Source organism: Scardinius erythrophthalmus, assembly GCF_964197995.2.
Source record: "Scardinius erythrophthalmus genome assembly, chromosome: 9".
Lineage (NCBI taxonomy): Eukaryota > Metazoa > Chordata > Actinopteri > Cypriniformes > Leuciscidae > Scardinius > Scardinius erythrophthalmus.
In genome coordinates, this window is record NC_138229.1 from 18,668,125 (window position 1) to 18,682,703 (window position 14,579).

Here is a 14,579-nt window from a genome sequence, read left to right on the forward strand (position 1 = left end):
GCCTTTTCTGTCCATCTACTCACTGTGAGGCTTGAAATAATGAGCAGTATAAAAGAAAGTTAAACAGAAGAGAAGCACTGGGGATGGAGGCTGGAAGACAATGAAAGAATATGAGATGAAATGGTAAAGCAATTAACCAATTTTACGAAGGTAAAATGAGGTGAGGGGAATTAAATGGACAGAGAAGAGAGGGTAACAAGATTTGCATCTCCTGAAGGAAATACCTGAGCTTGCAAGGCTGCAAAAGAAATTATTTTTTTTTAGGCTTTGAATCTATGTAAAGGTAATGCTGATTCATGCCGATTAGACATTGTCATGGCAATCATCATGTATCTTTTTTTCTGTTGGCTGCACACAAGAATCAACAGTCACTGTAAAGAAAGTTAAACATGGTTAAATATATGCAAAGATGACAAAACCACAGACAATTCAGTATGCAAATAAAGAAGACCAACTGCAATTCTTCATCTCTGTTGGATATAAAAAGTGATTGTCAAACTAATAGTATTTCTCTTTCTCCCAAATGTCCCCTTCACAGGACCAGGCATCCTCTCTCAGAGTGCTTTGCAGCTCAATAATCAAGAGGGCACCTTTCCCTATCCAGTCAGTTACCATAGCAACCAGACCCTGGCCCTCGGCGACCTGTCGGCCTCCCAGCCCCCGCGCAGTGGTCAGGTGGGAGGAGCCTTACATAGCTATAATCAGGTGGGGATTCATCTCTTTTTAAAAACTCTGATTTTGACCCTTTTGTCTTAAACTTTGCCACCTGTTTTTACGAGAAGACCCCCTGGGGGAATTCACTAAGAATTGCGTCTGCTAATAGTGCCGTTTTTGTGCATGTGCTGCCTTCATTTATTTAGTGCCCGATCAGTGTTCATTTTCACACCTTTTGTTCAGTCATGGCCTTTGTCTTTTGATGAAAACATCCTTTAAATTTAGTCAAAATTTCGTTATGTCACATTCATTCATTTTAGTCATTTTATTTATAAAAATAACACTGCATTTTTCATTTTTTGTTAAAAGTTGATGCACTTTAAAATTTACAGAGCCCCATATATGACATGTGGAAAAAAATAGATATTGTGGCTAAAAATTAAGAACTCATTCCAACGACTTAATTTCTGGTAACGTTTTATTAATTAGTTTACTTATTTTAGTTAAAACGTGGCCTTGTACAAATTTGTACAATCACAAATTAGTACCACAATTTCTCTAAAATGAGGGAACGAATTAATATGTAGTTTTTTCCCCCTACATATCATGTGCGAGGCTCCATAAACTTTTAACAAAAACATGAAAAAACTGTCAGTGTGGTGTTATTTTTCTTCATTTTTTCGTCAGTAGTATAATTTAATTAAAAATTGTTCATCATGATGCACTTTTTTCATTTTCGTAAACAAACATTTTTTTTAGTAATTTCAGTGACAAGATTTACAGTGCAGTGAATTCAGATGAATTCAAAAGAATGACAGTGACTTAATTGAAATACTCATTTGCATTTTTACTAGACTGCGAGGTGTTTTTCTACTGAATTACTACACGCTAAAAAGTGGCTCAAGCATTTAGCGAATTCACCCCTTTTTCCCTTTGAAAATGTCATGTCGGTCACCATCACTTAGCTCTTGGCTCCTAGATGAGTGAAATTCTAGCTCTTTACATGTCACTTACCTCCAGGTGACGTCTAATCGTGTTGCCCAGCTGGCTGCCAGAGAGACAGCCGCCCGGGCCCATTCTCGAGACTCCTTTGCCCAGAGTCATGGCAGTGCATTCCACATGCCTGACGATCCGCCAACAGCCCCTGTAAACTATTCCTGCTCCACTCTACCAGCCCAGCGAGTGAGCTCTCCCTTTTCCATGCAGGCTTTGGGCTCCCCCTCCAAACTGCAGAGGCTGGGCTCAGCCTCCGACATGCCCAGCTACGCCACTCTGGCGCGGGTGTCGTCGCCCAAGCAGTCCCCGAGCCGGCTAGCCAAGTCCTACAGCACCAGCTCTCCCATCAACATGGCGGTGGGAGGAGGGTCGTCCTCTTCACCGCTGCACATGGTCGGACCGGGCAATGGCTCCAGCTCGTCTCCGCTACACCAGCTCAGCGCTGCAGTAGGAAGCTACGCCACTCTGTCCCCCACCAAGAGAATGATGCACACCACCGATCAGTACAAAATCTCTCATGATCTGTACGCCAACGCCACACTCCAGAGACCTGGCAGTCTGGCAGGTCAGTGCTCTTTGCCGGATACAGCCTTTCCGTTTAGTAGTAGCACTACCAAAAACACATAAGCACTGGCTATTTTCACTCTTAGCGGGTGTTTGATATCATCAGACGGGGATAAGAATTTGACACTGTTGTACATTTATAGCATCTTTGTGCTTGAGAATCTGCCTTTGTCCATGATGTAGGTTCTAGGGGTTCGTACAGCAGTCAGCACAGTCACCTGGGCTCAGAGCTCAGACCCCTGCAGTCTCCTGAGCACCACATCGACCCCATTTATGAGGACAGAGTCTATCAGAAAGCGCCCCTGAGAAACTTCAATCAAGGCCAGGGTAAGATGGCAGACATCAGGTTCTCTTACAATTTAAAGTCAACAACAAAATCTTTTCATCTAGAACATAATGGCTCTTCTACAGACTGTGCATTTATGAAATAAGAGGCTTGTTTCAGCTTTATTTTTGTTCAGAATAGAAGTTTTTTTCCCAAGTGCCCAATTAATAGCTGTGAGCAACCATATACTGTATCATCACTTTAACAGTATCAGGTAGTAACAAGTTTTGCTTTAAAGGTTTTAAAGTAAATGTAATTGCGTTCACATTTTGTTTTATCTGTTGTGCTGAATGTAATATATCATTACAACTATAAACTATAAAAGCACTACACTTATATTACATTTTTGCAGGCTAAATGGGTTTCTACTTGTACAACCATATCAAGCAGGTATGCAAGGAAAAGGAGTAGTTCAGTCAAAAATAATTGACTCATTTACTCATCCTCATGTTGTTTCAAACCTGCATGACTTTCTTTCTTCTGTGGAACATAAAGGAAACTATTTTGAAAAAAACTGCTTTTATGTTCCACAGATGAAAGAAAGTTATAGGGGTTAAGCATGACATGAGGGTGAGTAAATGGTAGCATTTTAAATTTTGGGTGAACTATACCTTAAACCTTTGCAATCAAACTTGTGCACCTGACTGGTATTGAAAGTCAACATCAAATGCTGTTCGAAACTCATTTTACTTCCATAACCTAATGTATTTCCGGGTCGAACCGAATATGGATTATGCAATGGGATAGGGTATTAATTCAGAATTGATTGGTTGTGAAAAGATGACATTACATACCATAGAAGGGAGCTAGAAAAGGAAATTTTGACAAATAAAAAGGAATGGTGACATCATGTAAAAGATTTAAAGATGTTTTGTAAAAAGGTCCCACCAGGATTTTTTTTTTGTGTGAAATTTTCAGATATCAAATTTAAGTATCTTATATAAATTTGTATTAGTTTGTTTATTGCTTGTCATTGTGTTTTAAACTACACAGGTTTTGCCATGATAATAGCCTTTGGTGCTGACATAAATTAATTAAATGAAAAAAAAAGAGAGAAACTTTTTTATTTATTAAAATTTTGAATAGATGAATCGTGCGCACCAGGCTTGTGCAAAAAAAAATATAAATGTTCGTGTTGACTTTAAAGCGGGAATGTTCCCAGCACGGCTCTGAGCTCCAGTCAGCTGGAAAACTCTGCCGTCAAGAAGAACAGCCCTCGGTGGTGGTTTCTGGGTAGCTATTCAAATCTGAACAAAAGCAGGCCAGAGAGAAAAAAACTGTTTTGCATTGACACTCAGACAAGCTACAGTAATAAAGCACCTACTGAAGAGCTATCATTATGGGCCAGTTTGTTATTTTGATGGTTTAACATCCTTTCTGTTTTGTTTTGCTCCTTCTGTCCTCCTCCGCCTCCTTCTCTCTTTTGATTGTAATACCTGGTCAACATGTAACGTTTTTCCACCTTTTGCTGCACCCAAAGATCCAATGAACCAGTTTTGTGACCAGGTCCTGAACTTTCTGCTCTGTCCCTACTCTCCTGTTGTAGCCCCTTCCTCTCCCGGTGTTGACTCCATACCCTTGCAGCGCACTGGAAGCCAGAACGCCACAGGAACATTTCCCCGTTCCGGCTACGCTACTGGCCCTGGTGCCTCCACCGCCGACTATGCCAACCCCTACCGTACACTACAATTCTGCCCTTCCACAGACTCACCCTACAGCAAATCGGGGCCTGCTTTGCCCCCGGAAGCTACCCTGGTCAGGTCGCCCTCTGTGGACAGCATCCAGAAGGACCCCAGGTGAGTCCTCCCTTTGTCTAATACATTTTGAAAGAACGGCACACGGAGATCTGACCCAGTTAGTGAGAATTAGAGCCGAATTGACGTGCTTTGTGATTTACAAATCAAATAGATCTTCACATTCACAAGTTGTCAATGAAGACAATGTTGGGGAGAGTGGTGTAAGCTGTGCCACTGTTAAGTTTAATTTGTGCTTTGGCAAGGAAAAAAGAGAACTAATACAGCTAATGACATTTCAGAAAGTCTAATGGCAACTGAATCCAAAATAAACCATCTGTAACAGAGCCATGGTGACATGACTTCTCAAAAAAAAGAAAAAAAAAAGAAGAAAAAGAAGTCTGTTAGGGGGAAATATGTGAACCATTTGCATTTTCATAAAACGGCCAGGACAACTGTCACTACATATTTGAATTCTGTGAAATAATTTTCAACATTTTATAATGTATTGTATGTTCACTATCAGTATTACAAAGCATCTGACAGACTTTGTCTCAGAGATATGGTACCGTTCAAAGGTGTAGGGTTTGTAGGAATTGTTTATGTTTTTGAAAGAAGTCTCTTATGCTTACCAAGGCTACATTTATTTGATCATAAATTTAGTAAAAACAATATAGTGAAATATTATTAAATTAAAATAACTGTTTTCTATTTTAAAATGTAATGTATTCCTGCGATAGCAAAAATGAAATTAGCTACATTTCAACAGAGATTATTACTTAAAACTTCAGTACTTCAAACATTATTATATTATGGTGCTTTGTGACTCTTTCTTATTATCAGTGTTGAAAACAGTTGTGCTGCTGAATACTTTTGTGTAAACCATGATTTTTTTCAGGATTCTTTGATGATTCTTAATAAAAATAGAAATTTTTGAAACGGAAATCTTACTTAAGAAAACAGAAATGTTACTTTTGTAACATTTGAAAATCTTTTTCTCTTTTTATCAATTTAATGCATCCTTGCTGAAGTGAAAGTAAAATACTGACCCAAACTTTTGAACGGTAGTGTACCTAATGAATCTTTTACTAAAGAAATTTCATAGTTTTATTCAATTAAAATTAATCCATATTAAATATATTTTAAAATGAAAATCCTCACTATTTATCTGCACCTTTCAATCACCATCAGCTGTATATGATTGGCTCTTTTCAAATTTATGGTCACATGTAAAAATAAATAAATAAATGTTTAGTTGCGTGATTAACGGGGTGACGCATCTTTTTCCACTCTCCTCTACAGCATGAATCAGACTTCACATGACCTCACTTCCTGTAGTACCTCAGATTGCCTGTGTACTGTATACTAACAAAATCCAAAATCACAAAAACCTATTGCACATTTGTCACAAAAGTAAACATCCTTCAAGAATGATAGCGCATGATTTTATAGAGAGGTAGTCAGTTCCACCTTTTCACTCTATCTTTATATTGGTATTAAGCATATTTTTGGTTTTATCCTGTGACATTAATTTGATGTGCTGAGAGGCCATTGACGATCATCTCTTGTGAACTAAAGTACTGTATGACTTCTCTCTTTTTTTGTTTGCTTGCTTTTTCTGCTGATTTGACCTTGTTTTAGTTGATTTTTGCCATCCCTTCTGTTGACCCCTCATTCTTTTGTTTTTCTCCCATGTCTTCTCACTGCTAGTGGTTATGGTAGAGGTGGTATGACGTGTGATGCATTGCATTTACTGGCTGCAAACAAATGCACAGATATGCACAAACAATTTCAAACTGTTTCAGAACATGTCAAACAATGTCGTCTGTTATCTTTGGTTCACTAATAGTGTTTGGTATATTAAAGGGTGGGTCTGGCAACCATACCGGCCGCAGTTTATCACCAAAATCCTTGCAAATTATATGTGAAACAGCATTTGTTTAACTAAAAAATTATTTGTTTTAAAATATTGTGTATACACAAGACACTGCATTATAACATATTGAACATCTAGATCAGAGGCATTCAAACTTTTTAATGACACAAAGGACCCATAAATATGATAATCGCTGCAATACATTTTCATATAAATAACAGTTTTTAATGTGTGAAATATTTGTACAGGAATATTAGTGCTATTACACAAGAAACATGCTTCCAAAATTAAATAGATTTTATATTGTCATTGTTCTAAAGCCAAAACAAATTATTTGGACAGTATTTACTTCATATTGAGTTAGCAGCATTTTTTCTACTCACTGTTAGATTAATATTGGACATATAAACCTTACAAAAACATTTTCAGTTCAATTTAAATGAATGTTCAGTTTTTTTTCCTCAATGGAAACATTTCGATTCCGTCTTTAGAAAGCAGAATGAAAAGTAATAATGACAAATTTTGCATTGTGCTATTTATTGTTGTAGTGTTCAATTAATAACTTAAGGTTGAAAACCCCTGATCTAGATGATTGTCTTGAGAGATGTATTGGATTTTTTTTTTTTTTTTCTAAAAGTAGAATGCAGAGAAATTAACAAATATCAGTATTTGCACTGACTGGAAATGTGAAACCTGATCTCACCCAAAAATAAGCTATTGCAGTCTATACTTTCCATGGATGGGAGTTATTTTCCATTATGTGAGACCCCTCTTTAATAAAAACCAGCAACAAATAAGCTTTATAGTGCATGTTGACAGTCAAATGTGTAATATGTTCATGTAGCAGCAAGAAGACAGCTAAACGTAAAAAATATTATTTTAAAAATGTCAAATCCCTTTGTGCTAGACACCTACCCTGTCTCTCTCTCTGCCTGTCTCCTGATAGGTACGACCCTGAATTCCTTGTCTGGAATCAAAATCAAGCCGAGCAAAGAATGACAAAGTAATCCAACATTTATTTACATTTCTACTCATCCACAAAAGCTCTGTTCTCCTCTCTACTCAACATCATATGCCTGGGCAGCATGACTGTGTTGAGACAAGCTTTGCTTTACAGAATATGTCAGAATATGTTTTTATGGATTTCCTTCCAACGTTTCCGCATTGTGTTTACAAGAAGAGCGCTAGGCCTTTATTCATCCACAGAAAGGTTAATTTGTGGTCAAGTCTAAAGTCATTTTTGATTGATCAGATTAATGGAGTGATAGAAATCAAATAGTTACATGAAGAACATATGTTCTGATCTCTGTTGGCTTTTCCAGAAGGAGTGATAGGTGACTTCATAGGTAACCAGAGTTTGTTCATTGCTGCAAAGCATCACATTGTGTGTGTGTGTGTGCGTGTGTGCGTGTCTCCTGTTGTGTTGTTATTCATTGTTTTGTTATCATTTTATGTTAAAGCATGCTTATTATCCTTTTTTTAACTTTTATTTAACACCATTGTCTTCTTTTCAATGCAAGCAACAGCCATGATTGTATTGTTGTCTACCACATTGTGCATAATTGAATCACTGTATTGGCAACCAAACTTGTTAACAAGGAGATGGATATAGTTCAGGTTGACATTTTTAAGTGTACTCAGTGAGACTACACTTGCAACATCTCTTACAAACATTTACCAGTAGCCACAGTTTCTGTCAAAATAGTTGCTACAATTCGTGTTAGTACAGTAAAACTACAGTAAAAGTGGCATTAGACAGCACTGACATGAATTGAGCAAAACAAGATAAGACACATTATAAACCTTATGAATGTTATGAAATGGAATTCATTCAGTCAGTCCACAACCGATGCAACTGGTTAGCAGAGGTTTCTGCTTTTACTATATTATTACCTAATAATATTTCAAATAAATACTTTTCTTTTGAACTTCGAAAAATCTAAAAATCCTGAAAAAAAGTATCATGATTTCCACAAAAATATTAAGCAGCACAACTGTCAACATTGATAATAACAAGAAATGTTTCTTGAGCACAAAATCAGCATATTAGAACGATTTCTGAAAGATCATGTGACACTGCAGACTGGAATAACGGCTGCTGAAAATTCAGGGTTGCCATCACTGGAATCTTTTGATTCCAGTATAATACTAGTAAAATAAGATTTATTTGACCATTTTGTGGAAATCAAATTTATGTGACTGTTTGTTTAAAAATATCTGAGGCATTTGCCTCGTTCAGGCATGTGTAAGCATTAATATAGTCTAATGCTGAGAAGTGCAGTGTTGATTCTCTGATCTGAGTGGGTGGCTGGAGATGAAGTGGTCACTGAATGTGACAGAGACATTTCCTGACCTCTCTCATTGCAGACAGTTCAAGCCGCCTCTCAGGACCATTCAAGCATGTGTGTGCTGAATCCACAACACTGCTGAACATTATTTCCTAAATAAGGGGTCAACTGTGGGTCGCATGTTCACACCTTAATAGAGCTTACCTCTCCTGGCTGCACAAATCATATTTATGTGACCGTTAGCAGCTCTAAGCCCCTCAGTTCCTCTTGCGGCTGTCAAAACAGTATATTATGGGTTTGTTCTACTGTAGGGTGAGAGCTGTCAGAATTAGCCATCTGTAATCTCAAACTGACTGCTGGTTAGTTGCCCCACACAACATGATTTACTGAAGTAGAACATACATAATGTTGGTTCTGGAGCACATAACCTGCCCTAAAAAAATCAGAAGAAAATTATATATTTATACAAACATTGTTCAGCCCCCTAAATGTATCTCAGGAGTGTTGTGTATGACCAAATAATTATGTTAATCAAAGGGCCTACTGGGGGAAATAATGATGTCCACGGATAAATCATTTATAATACACATATTACATAAAAAAAAGAAATGGCAATTTTGATTTCATTGCAACTTTAAATATAAAATGTGTAACTTATATGCAACTAACATCCATAAACGGAGTTGCTAAACAATTACAAATATTTTTCCCCAACATTCCCCCTATCTTCTGTTGGTTGGACAAGCAGATCATCCCGCTCCAAACTCACGGTCAAACCGGTATTGCTGTGTTGTGGCAGGTATAGGAATCGTAAAGATGCTGTCAACATTTACTCACAATCATCTCCTTCAAACCCGTTTTTTTTTTCTTTTGTCCATAATATAAATGACTCAAAACAATGTTGAAGAAAGAAAGTCACAGGTTTGAAACAACATAAGTTGAGTAAATCATGACAGAATTTTTCATTTTTGGCTGGACTATCTCTTTAAGTTGGGATAGAAAAGAGGTATTTCAACATCGCCTTTATCCATGACCCCGCAATTCTTGTTGAATCTATTTTGTATGCGCACCGTCTTTAATTGAGCTGTCACATGTTGTTGTTACAGCGCTCGTTTTTCTTTCAGACAAAAGCACGCACCAGAATGGAAGTGCATGAAGTGCATGTTTCATGTGCGTGAAGCTTATTCAGCACTTTGCTCGTGTTTGAATAGGAAAGCCAGGGAGCAAGCCGAAAGGACAGAGGAGCTCTATGCTCATTAGAGTGTTTGTTTTAACAGTGCGCACGCTTCAGCGGCTAAGCCACAAGCTAGAGCTGCAGTGATTACATAGGCTGGTGACTGGTCTTATTTACTCTGCTCAGCATGTGTAAGTTCTTTATTCATCTGCCTGTAATGCCAGAAGCTAGTTGTATGACATACAAACAGGCCTGCAGTGTGGCAGTTGTGTTGGGCTGCACACACTTTGAACATGTGGCACTTAGTAATGCCACTTCTGTCTATGAGCAAGACATGATAGAGAACAGACTAATTGAGTTCATTGTTAAAGGTGCTATATGCAAGAATTTTCATGTATTAATCACATTTTTATTGCAAACAACTTGTAATGAAACTTGTAATGAATCAGGCCTTGCCTGATTTCTTAGGTTGTCTATGAAGGGCTGTAGAGAGACTAGAGGGTTCCGTTCAATGACACATAAAAGGAAAGCTTACACAATGTTCAGGATAATGCCAAAAGAGCTATTCTGTACTGTAATGTGAATGTGTCATGCAAAGAAAAGGGATTAATTCAAACTATAGTCTCACATAGCCAGATCTAGATAGTGTATAGTCTCAAACATAGGCCTACTTTATAATCATACTATCATAAGTTTAATGACCTCACCTGTCAACAAGATGCTGGTGAATTGTTGCAAACTTATCCACATCGCTATAATCAGATGCTTTTTTAACTGCTGTTTTCTCACCTCTGTCATTTTTGTTATTGAGACTGAGAGGAAAGCTTGCAGAACATATTTGCATATTTAAACGTCGCTCTCAGCAGCGCGTCTCGGCGTCTGGATGTTTGTTAACAGTATATCGCTGCAAAGGCATTTCCAACTTCATTCTCCTGTACTTTACGTGTGCACGAGCGTGAGCAATAAGTTGCTGGCTGCAGTTCACTTAATGGCCACTGGTGTTGCTAATAACAAGGGTTTCTGAATAGAGCCCCTTTTACCCTGCTAATGAAATCACTGACAAAAACATTTTTACTCATAAAGAAAAGCATAATGGAGATTAGATGAAAATATCTATTATTCTATAATACTGTACATTATAATGTTACGATACAACATTCAAACTATTTATTTTAGTTGTTTTATACTACATAGTACTATACATTTATTATATTAGCCATTTATTGGTTATTGCCCATAATATGAAAATAATTATTGTCTTATTGTATAGGCCAGAATTTCAATATCGACATATAACAAAAAAACATACTGTTGACTGTTACCAATAAACTGACATTTACTTTTTTGAAGAGGATCCGTGTACATCTCACATAAAGACTATATTAGATTTACCTCTGCTGCATCCCTTTCAAAATATCAATCCATTCGCTCTATTTCTAATAATCATGCTCAGTCAAGCATCTTGAATGCATAATTTATGATGCTTTTATTTGGCTGTTTTTTATGCCACGAAACATTCAGTGGTCCACAAGGGGCTTATCCTCTTCTTCCTCTGGCCCCGTGGGTTATTTCAGCTTTTGCGCTGCAGCATGAAGCTGGGTTTTGTGGTGTTAATGTTTCAGCTATGGGGATGAAAGATAGGCTCACCTGACTGAACCAGAACAAAAGCTCAAACAAAGACCTGTCACAAACAGGAGAGTTTGTCTCAATCCAGTGAGTGCTCAAATGTTACATCAAGCTCTGCCGAAGGGTTTTTAGGCTGCATGCCTAGCAAACCTTTTATAAATCCATGGACAACAAGACCCATTTCTCACTGCAAATATAGGCAGCATCCTAACAGTCATAGAACCTCACAAATTCAAACACTCTCCATAGGCAGCAACTCTGTGCACCACACAATAGAGCCTCCTACAGAAGACTAAGTTGATCTCAATAGAGTTTAATAGATGTAATTTTGTAAGCCAACCCAGCATCATCTTGCTTCCCAATAGGATTTTTCCATTGGATTTTTGTGTTATTGCAGAAAATAAGCTCTGTGGCTTCTTACATGTTTTGTAAGGTAATCTTCACAAATGAACACAACTTTTAGGAATTTTGAAGCCTAAATACAATTGCCAGAAGTAAAAAGCTTAAGTGAAGCTATGAGAGAAATACACCACAGCTGGCATGGCTTTAATGTCACCATTACTATGCTTCCGACAATTATTTCAGTCTCTATATAAAATCTTCAAGTTGGAAAGTCTGATTTAGAATATAATTCAGGCATTTAACCAAAAATTAGGGATGCACCGATACCATTTTTTTCAGAACCAATCCGATCCAATACCAAAAATTCAGTTCTTTTTTTAATTAAGTAGAATTTCTATAACTCTGATAATCACCATTTTGTGTGTTAAATGCAATCTACTTAATACAGACAACTTCATTATAAAGAAAAACAACAAATCCAAAAAATATCTGATCATAATCTATGAAAAAATGCTATTATAAAGATTAGTGGATAATTCAGCAGTAAAATTTACTCTAGAAAAATCACAAGTGCACAATAATTTTATAAAATCTGAACATTTAGTGGGAAAAAAAAACATTATTTAGTGGGGAACAAATAAGAAACAATAATTGTAGCACTAAATCTGGTAAAACGTTACACATTGCTATTGTTGTAAAATACATTTAATGAAAAACAAGATAAAAAAATCTAAAAGATAAAAAAAACTTTTAGGCTATATATACTATAAAATTAAGATATTTTTTAAATGTATAGCACAGCTGATTAATGAGGCAGCAACAAATGATAGATAGAACAGAACAAGAAAGGCTATTAATAATCTTTCATTGCGCAAAAGTATTATTTACATTTAGTCATTTAGCAGACGCTTTTATCAAAAGCGACTTAAAAAATAGGCCTAAATTAAGTGAGTCCTCATGAAGAGGCGAAAACAATGCAAGTGCTCAAAATACAAACTGCAGGCATTGCTCAGAGTAGCATAAGCCAGACAAGGGAGGATTAAGGGAAAAGAAAAGGATTTTTTTTAAGAGGTTAAGTGCTCACGGAAGAGATGAGTTTTAAGTTGTCTTTTGAATGTTGTCAGGGATTCTGCATTTCAGATGAGGGTGGGGAGATCATTCCACCAGCATGGAACCGTGAATGAGAATGTTCTGGAGAGTGATTTTTTGGTTCTGGTAGGGATGTAGACTCGTAGGAGCAAGTGAAAGTAGGAGGGAGCTGAACCTGTTATAGATCTGTAAGCAAGCGTCAATGCCTTGAACTGATTATGATATGAAAGGCTCCAATACAGAGCGCTAATGCGCATCCCACCTTAAATTTCAGTTACTGTGCATGTGAAGAACAATTATAGTGCTATCTACTCCAGTGTTGTGAACAGACACCTGGTAGAAAGTAACATGATTCAGGTACAGCAATACAGTCCAGCAAGATAACGTCATTTTATGCAAAACCATAGACCTTTATCTACAGATCAAGTATAATAATAGTAACATTGAATCATCTTGGAGAGAGTTTCACTGTGTTGACTGTCGTGACTGAGCACAACACGCTGTTTGATGCTGAATGGAGAATGACTGACAGCCGCAGAGGAGGGAAGAGTTTACGTGAACTTGAATTTAACGATTTAGATATTAATTTCTACCTCACATTATACTATAGAATGGCTTCAGAACACTTATAATATAGTGCATGAAAACTTTATGATGCTTTATAATGTTTTTGTGTCTTTTGTGGGGATTATCAATAACACAAAATAATATACGCACAATATCGGATTTGGATCGGCCTCTTCTGACCGATACCCAATCCGGCAAAGAATGGCAGTATCGGAGCTGATACCGATACTGAATATCGGATCGGTGCATCCCTACCAAAAATCCATTCAAAAAATCTTTTTGGAAAAATGTTTACTTGTTTCTGGGTTTATCATATCTGCAGCACTCTATATTTGCATTTTGTTAAGCTAACTGCATAATACTAGCCTGACAAGCCAGACCCACATCAAGATGTTGGGTCTGGGAACACACCATTGGCAGGGCTCAATCTGAGGGCGGGATAAACTGTTGTCTTTCAAATTCCCTCTTCATGCAATAGGATAGCTCTACAACCAACCAGAGCGTTTTCCCACCAGCGGAGCTAGTTGATAGATTAAACTTTTGCCGTATCCGGTCGGCAAAACTCCGAACACATCTTCCTTTTTTAAGAATGACTTCAGTGCCGTTCTTTGTTCTTTTCTCAAAGAAAAACCTAACTCCAAGACTTCCAAAGTCGCGGCCAAAGCCGATTCGAAAGGCAGCAGCTCTTCTTTGTTTTCAAGTAGCAGGGTATTCACGCGGAACCATCGCAACTCTGCCGTCATTGTTAAGCCCGCCCACCGACTCTATACACGATGTGATTGGCCTGACTAGAGTTTGGTTTTTCCAGCTCGCAAGCCAACGGAGAGTTGCTAGACGACACTGTCTGCAAAATAAAATTTGCTGCCGCTAGGGTGCGTCTAGATTTCTAGGCTAGGATAATACTATAATAAGCCTAAAAATACATCACATGCACAAATATTCGGTAAAATAAATTCATTTTTTAATTTTTATCTATACTTTTCAGTATTGAATGAATTTCTCGTCCACCATTTTGGATACATTTTTTTCACTGAGCAATGAATTTCCCATCCTGTCTAGGTGGACACATGTTAATTCTCCTGCTTTTTGTTAAAGTCTGTGTGCATACCTTAAAATACTGTCTACGTAGGCAGAACACTAGGTATTTGGAAAAGAGTCTCTTTCGTTTCTGACTGTTAAAATTAAGGTCAATGCTTAGTTTAATTGTAGGGGGTTGATCCTGCTGGTGAAGTTTAAGGGACAAACGGTTTATTAGTAGACCAGCCACCCACCCACAGCATCGCTCCATATCAGACCATGAGGGGTGAAATCACAAGTCTGAGAGCGCACATAACGAAAGAGCTCT

The 14,579-nt window shown here is 37.5% G+C and overlaps 1 protein-coding gene across 5 annotated transcripts in view; it reads left to right on the forward strand.

Moving 5' to 3' along the window:
* The window catches only part of ctnnd2b (catenin (cadherin-associated protein), delta 2b), a gene marked incomplete at both ends in the record, with an annotated part of 75,328 nt that overhangs the window by 37,048 nt on the left and 23,701 nt on the right, over positions 1-14,579 (forward strand). Inside the window, 5 exons of one of the 5 annotated variants that reach the window (XM_081373619.1) lie at positions 539-705; positions 1,675-2,215; positions 2,398-2,541; positions 4,020-4,335; positions 7,095-7,151. In XM_081373619.1, the coding sequence (XP_081229745.1) occupies positions 539-705; positions 1,675-2,215; positions 2,398-2,541; positions 4,020-4,335; positions 7,095-7,151 (1,225 nt within the window). Of the gene's footprint in view, positions 1-538; positions 706-1,674; positions 2,216-2,397; positions 2,542-3,986; positions 4,336-7,094; positions 7,152-14,579 lie in introns of all 5 variants that reach the window. The other 4 variants (XM_081373622.1, XM_081373623.1, XM_081373620.1 and 1 more) reach the window with 4 other exon arrangements.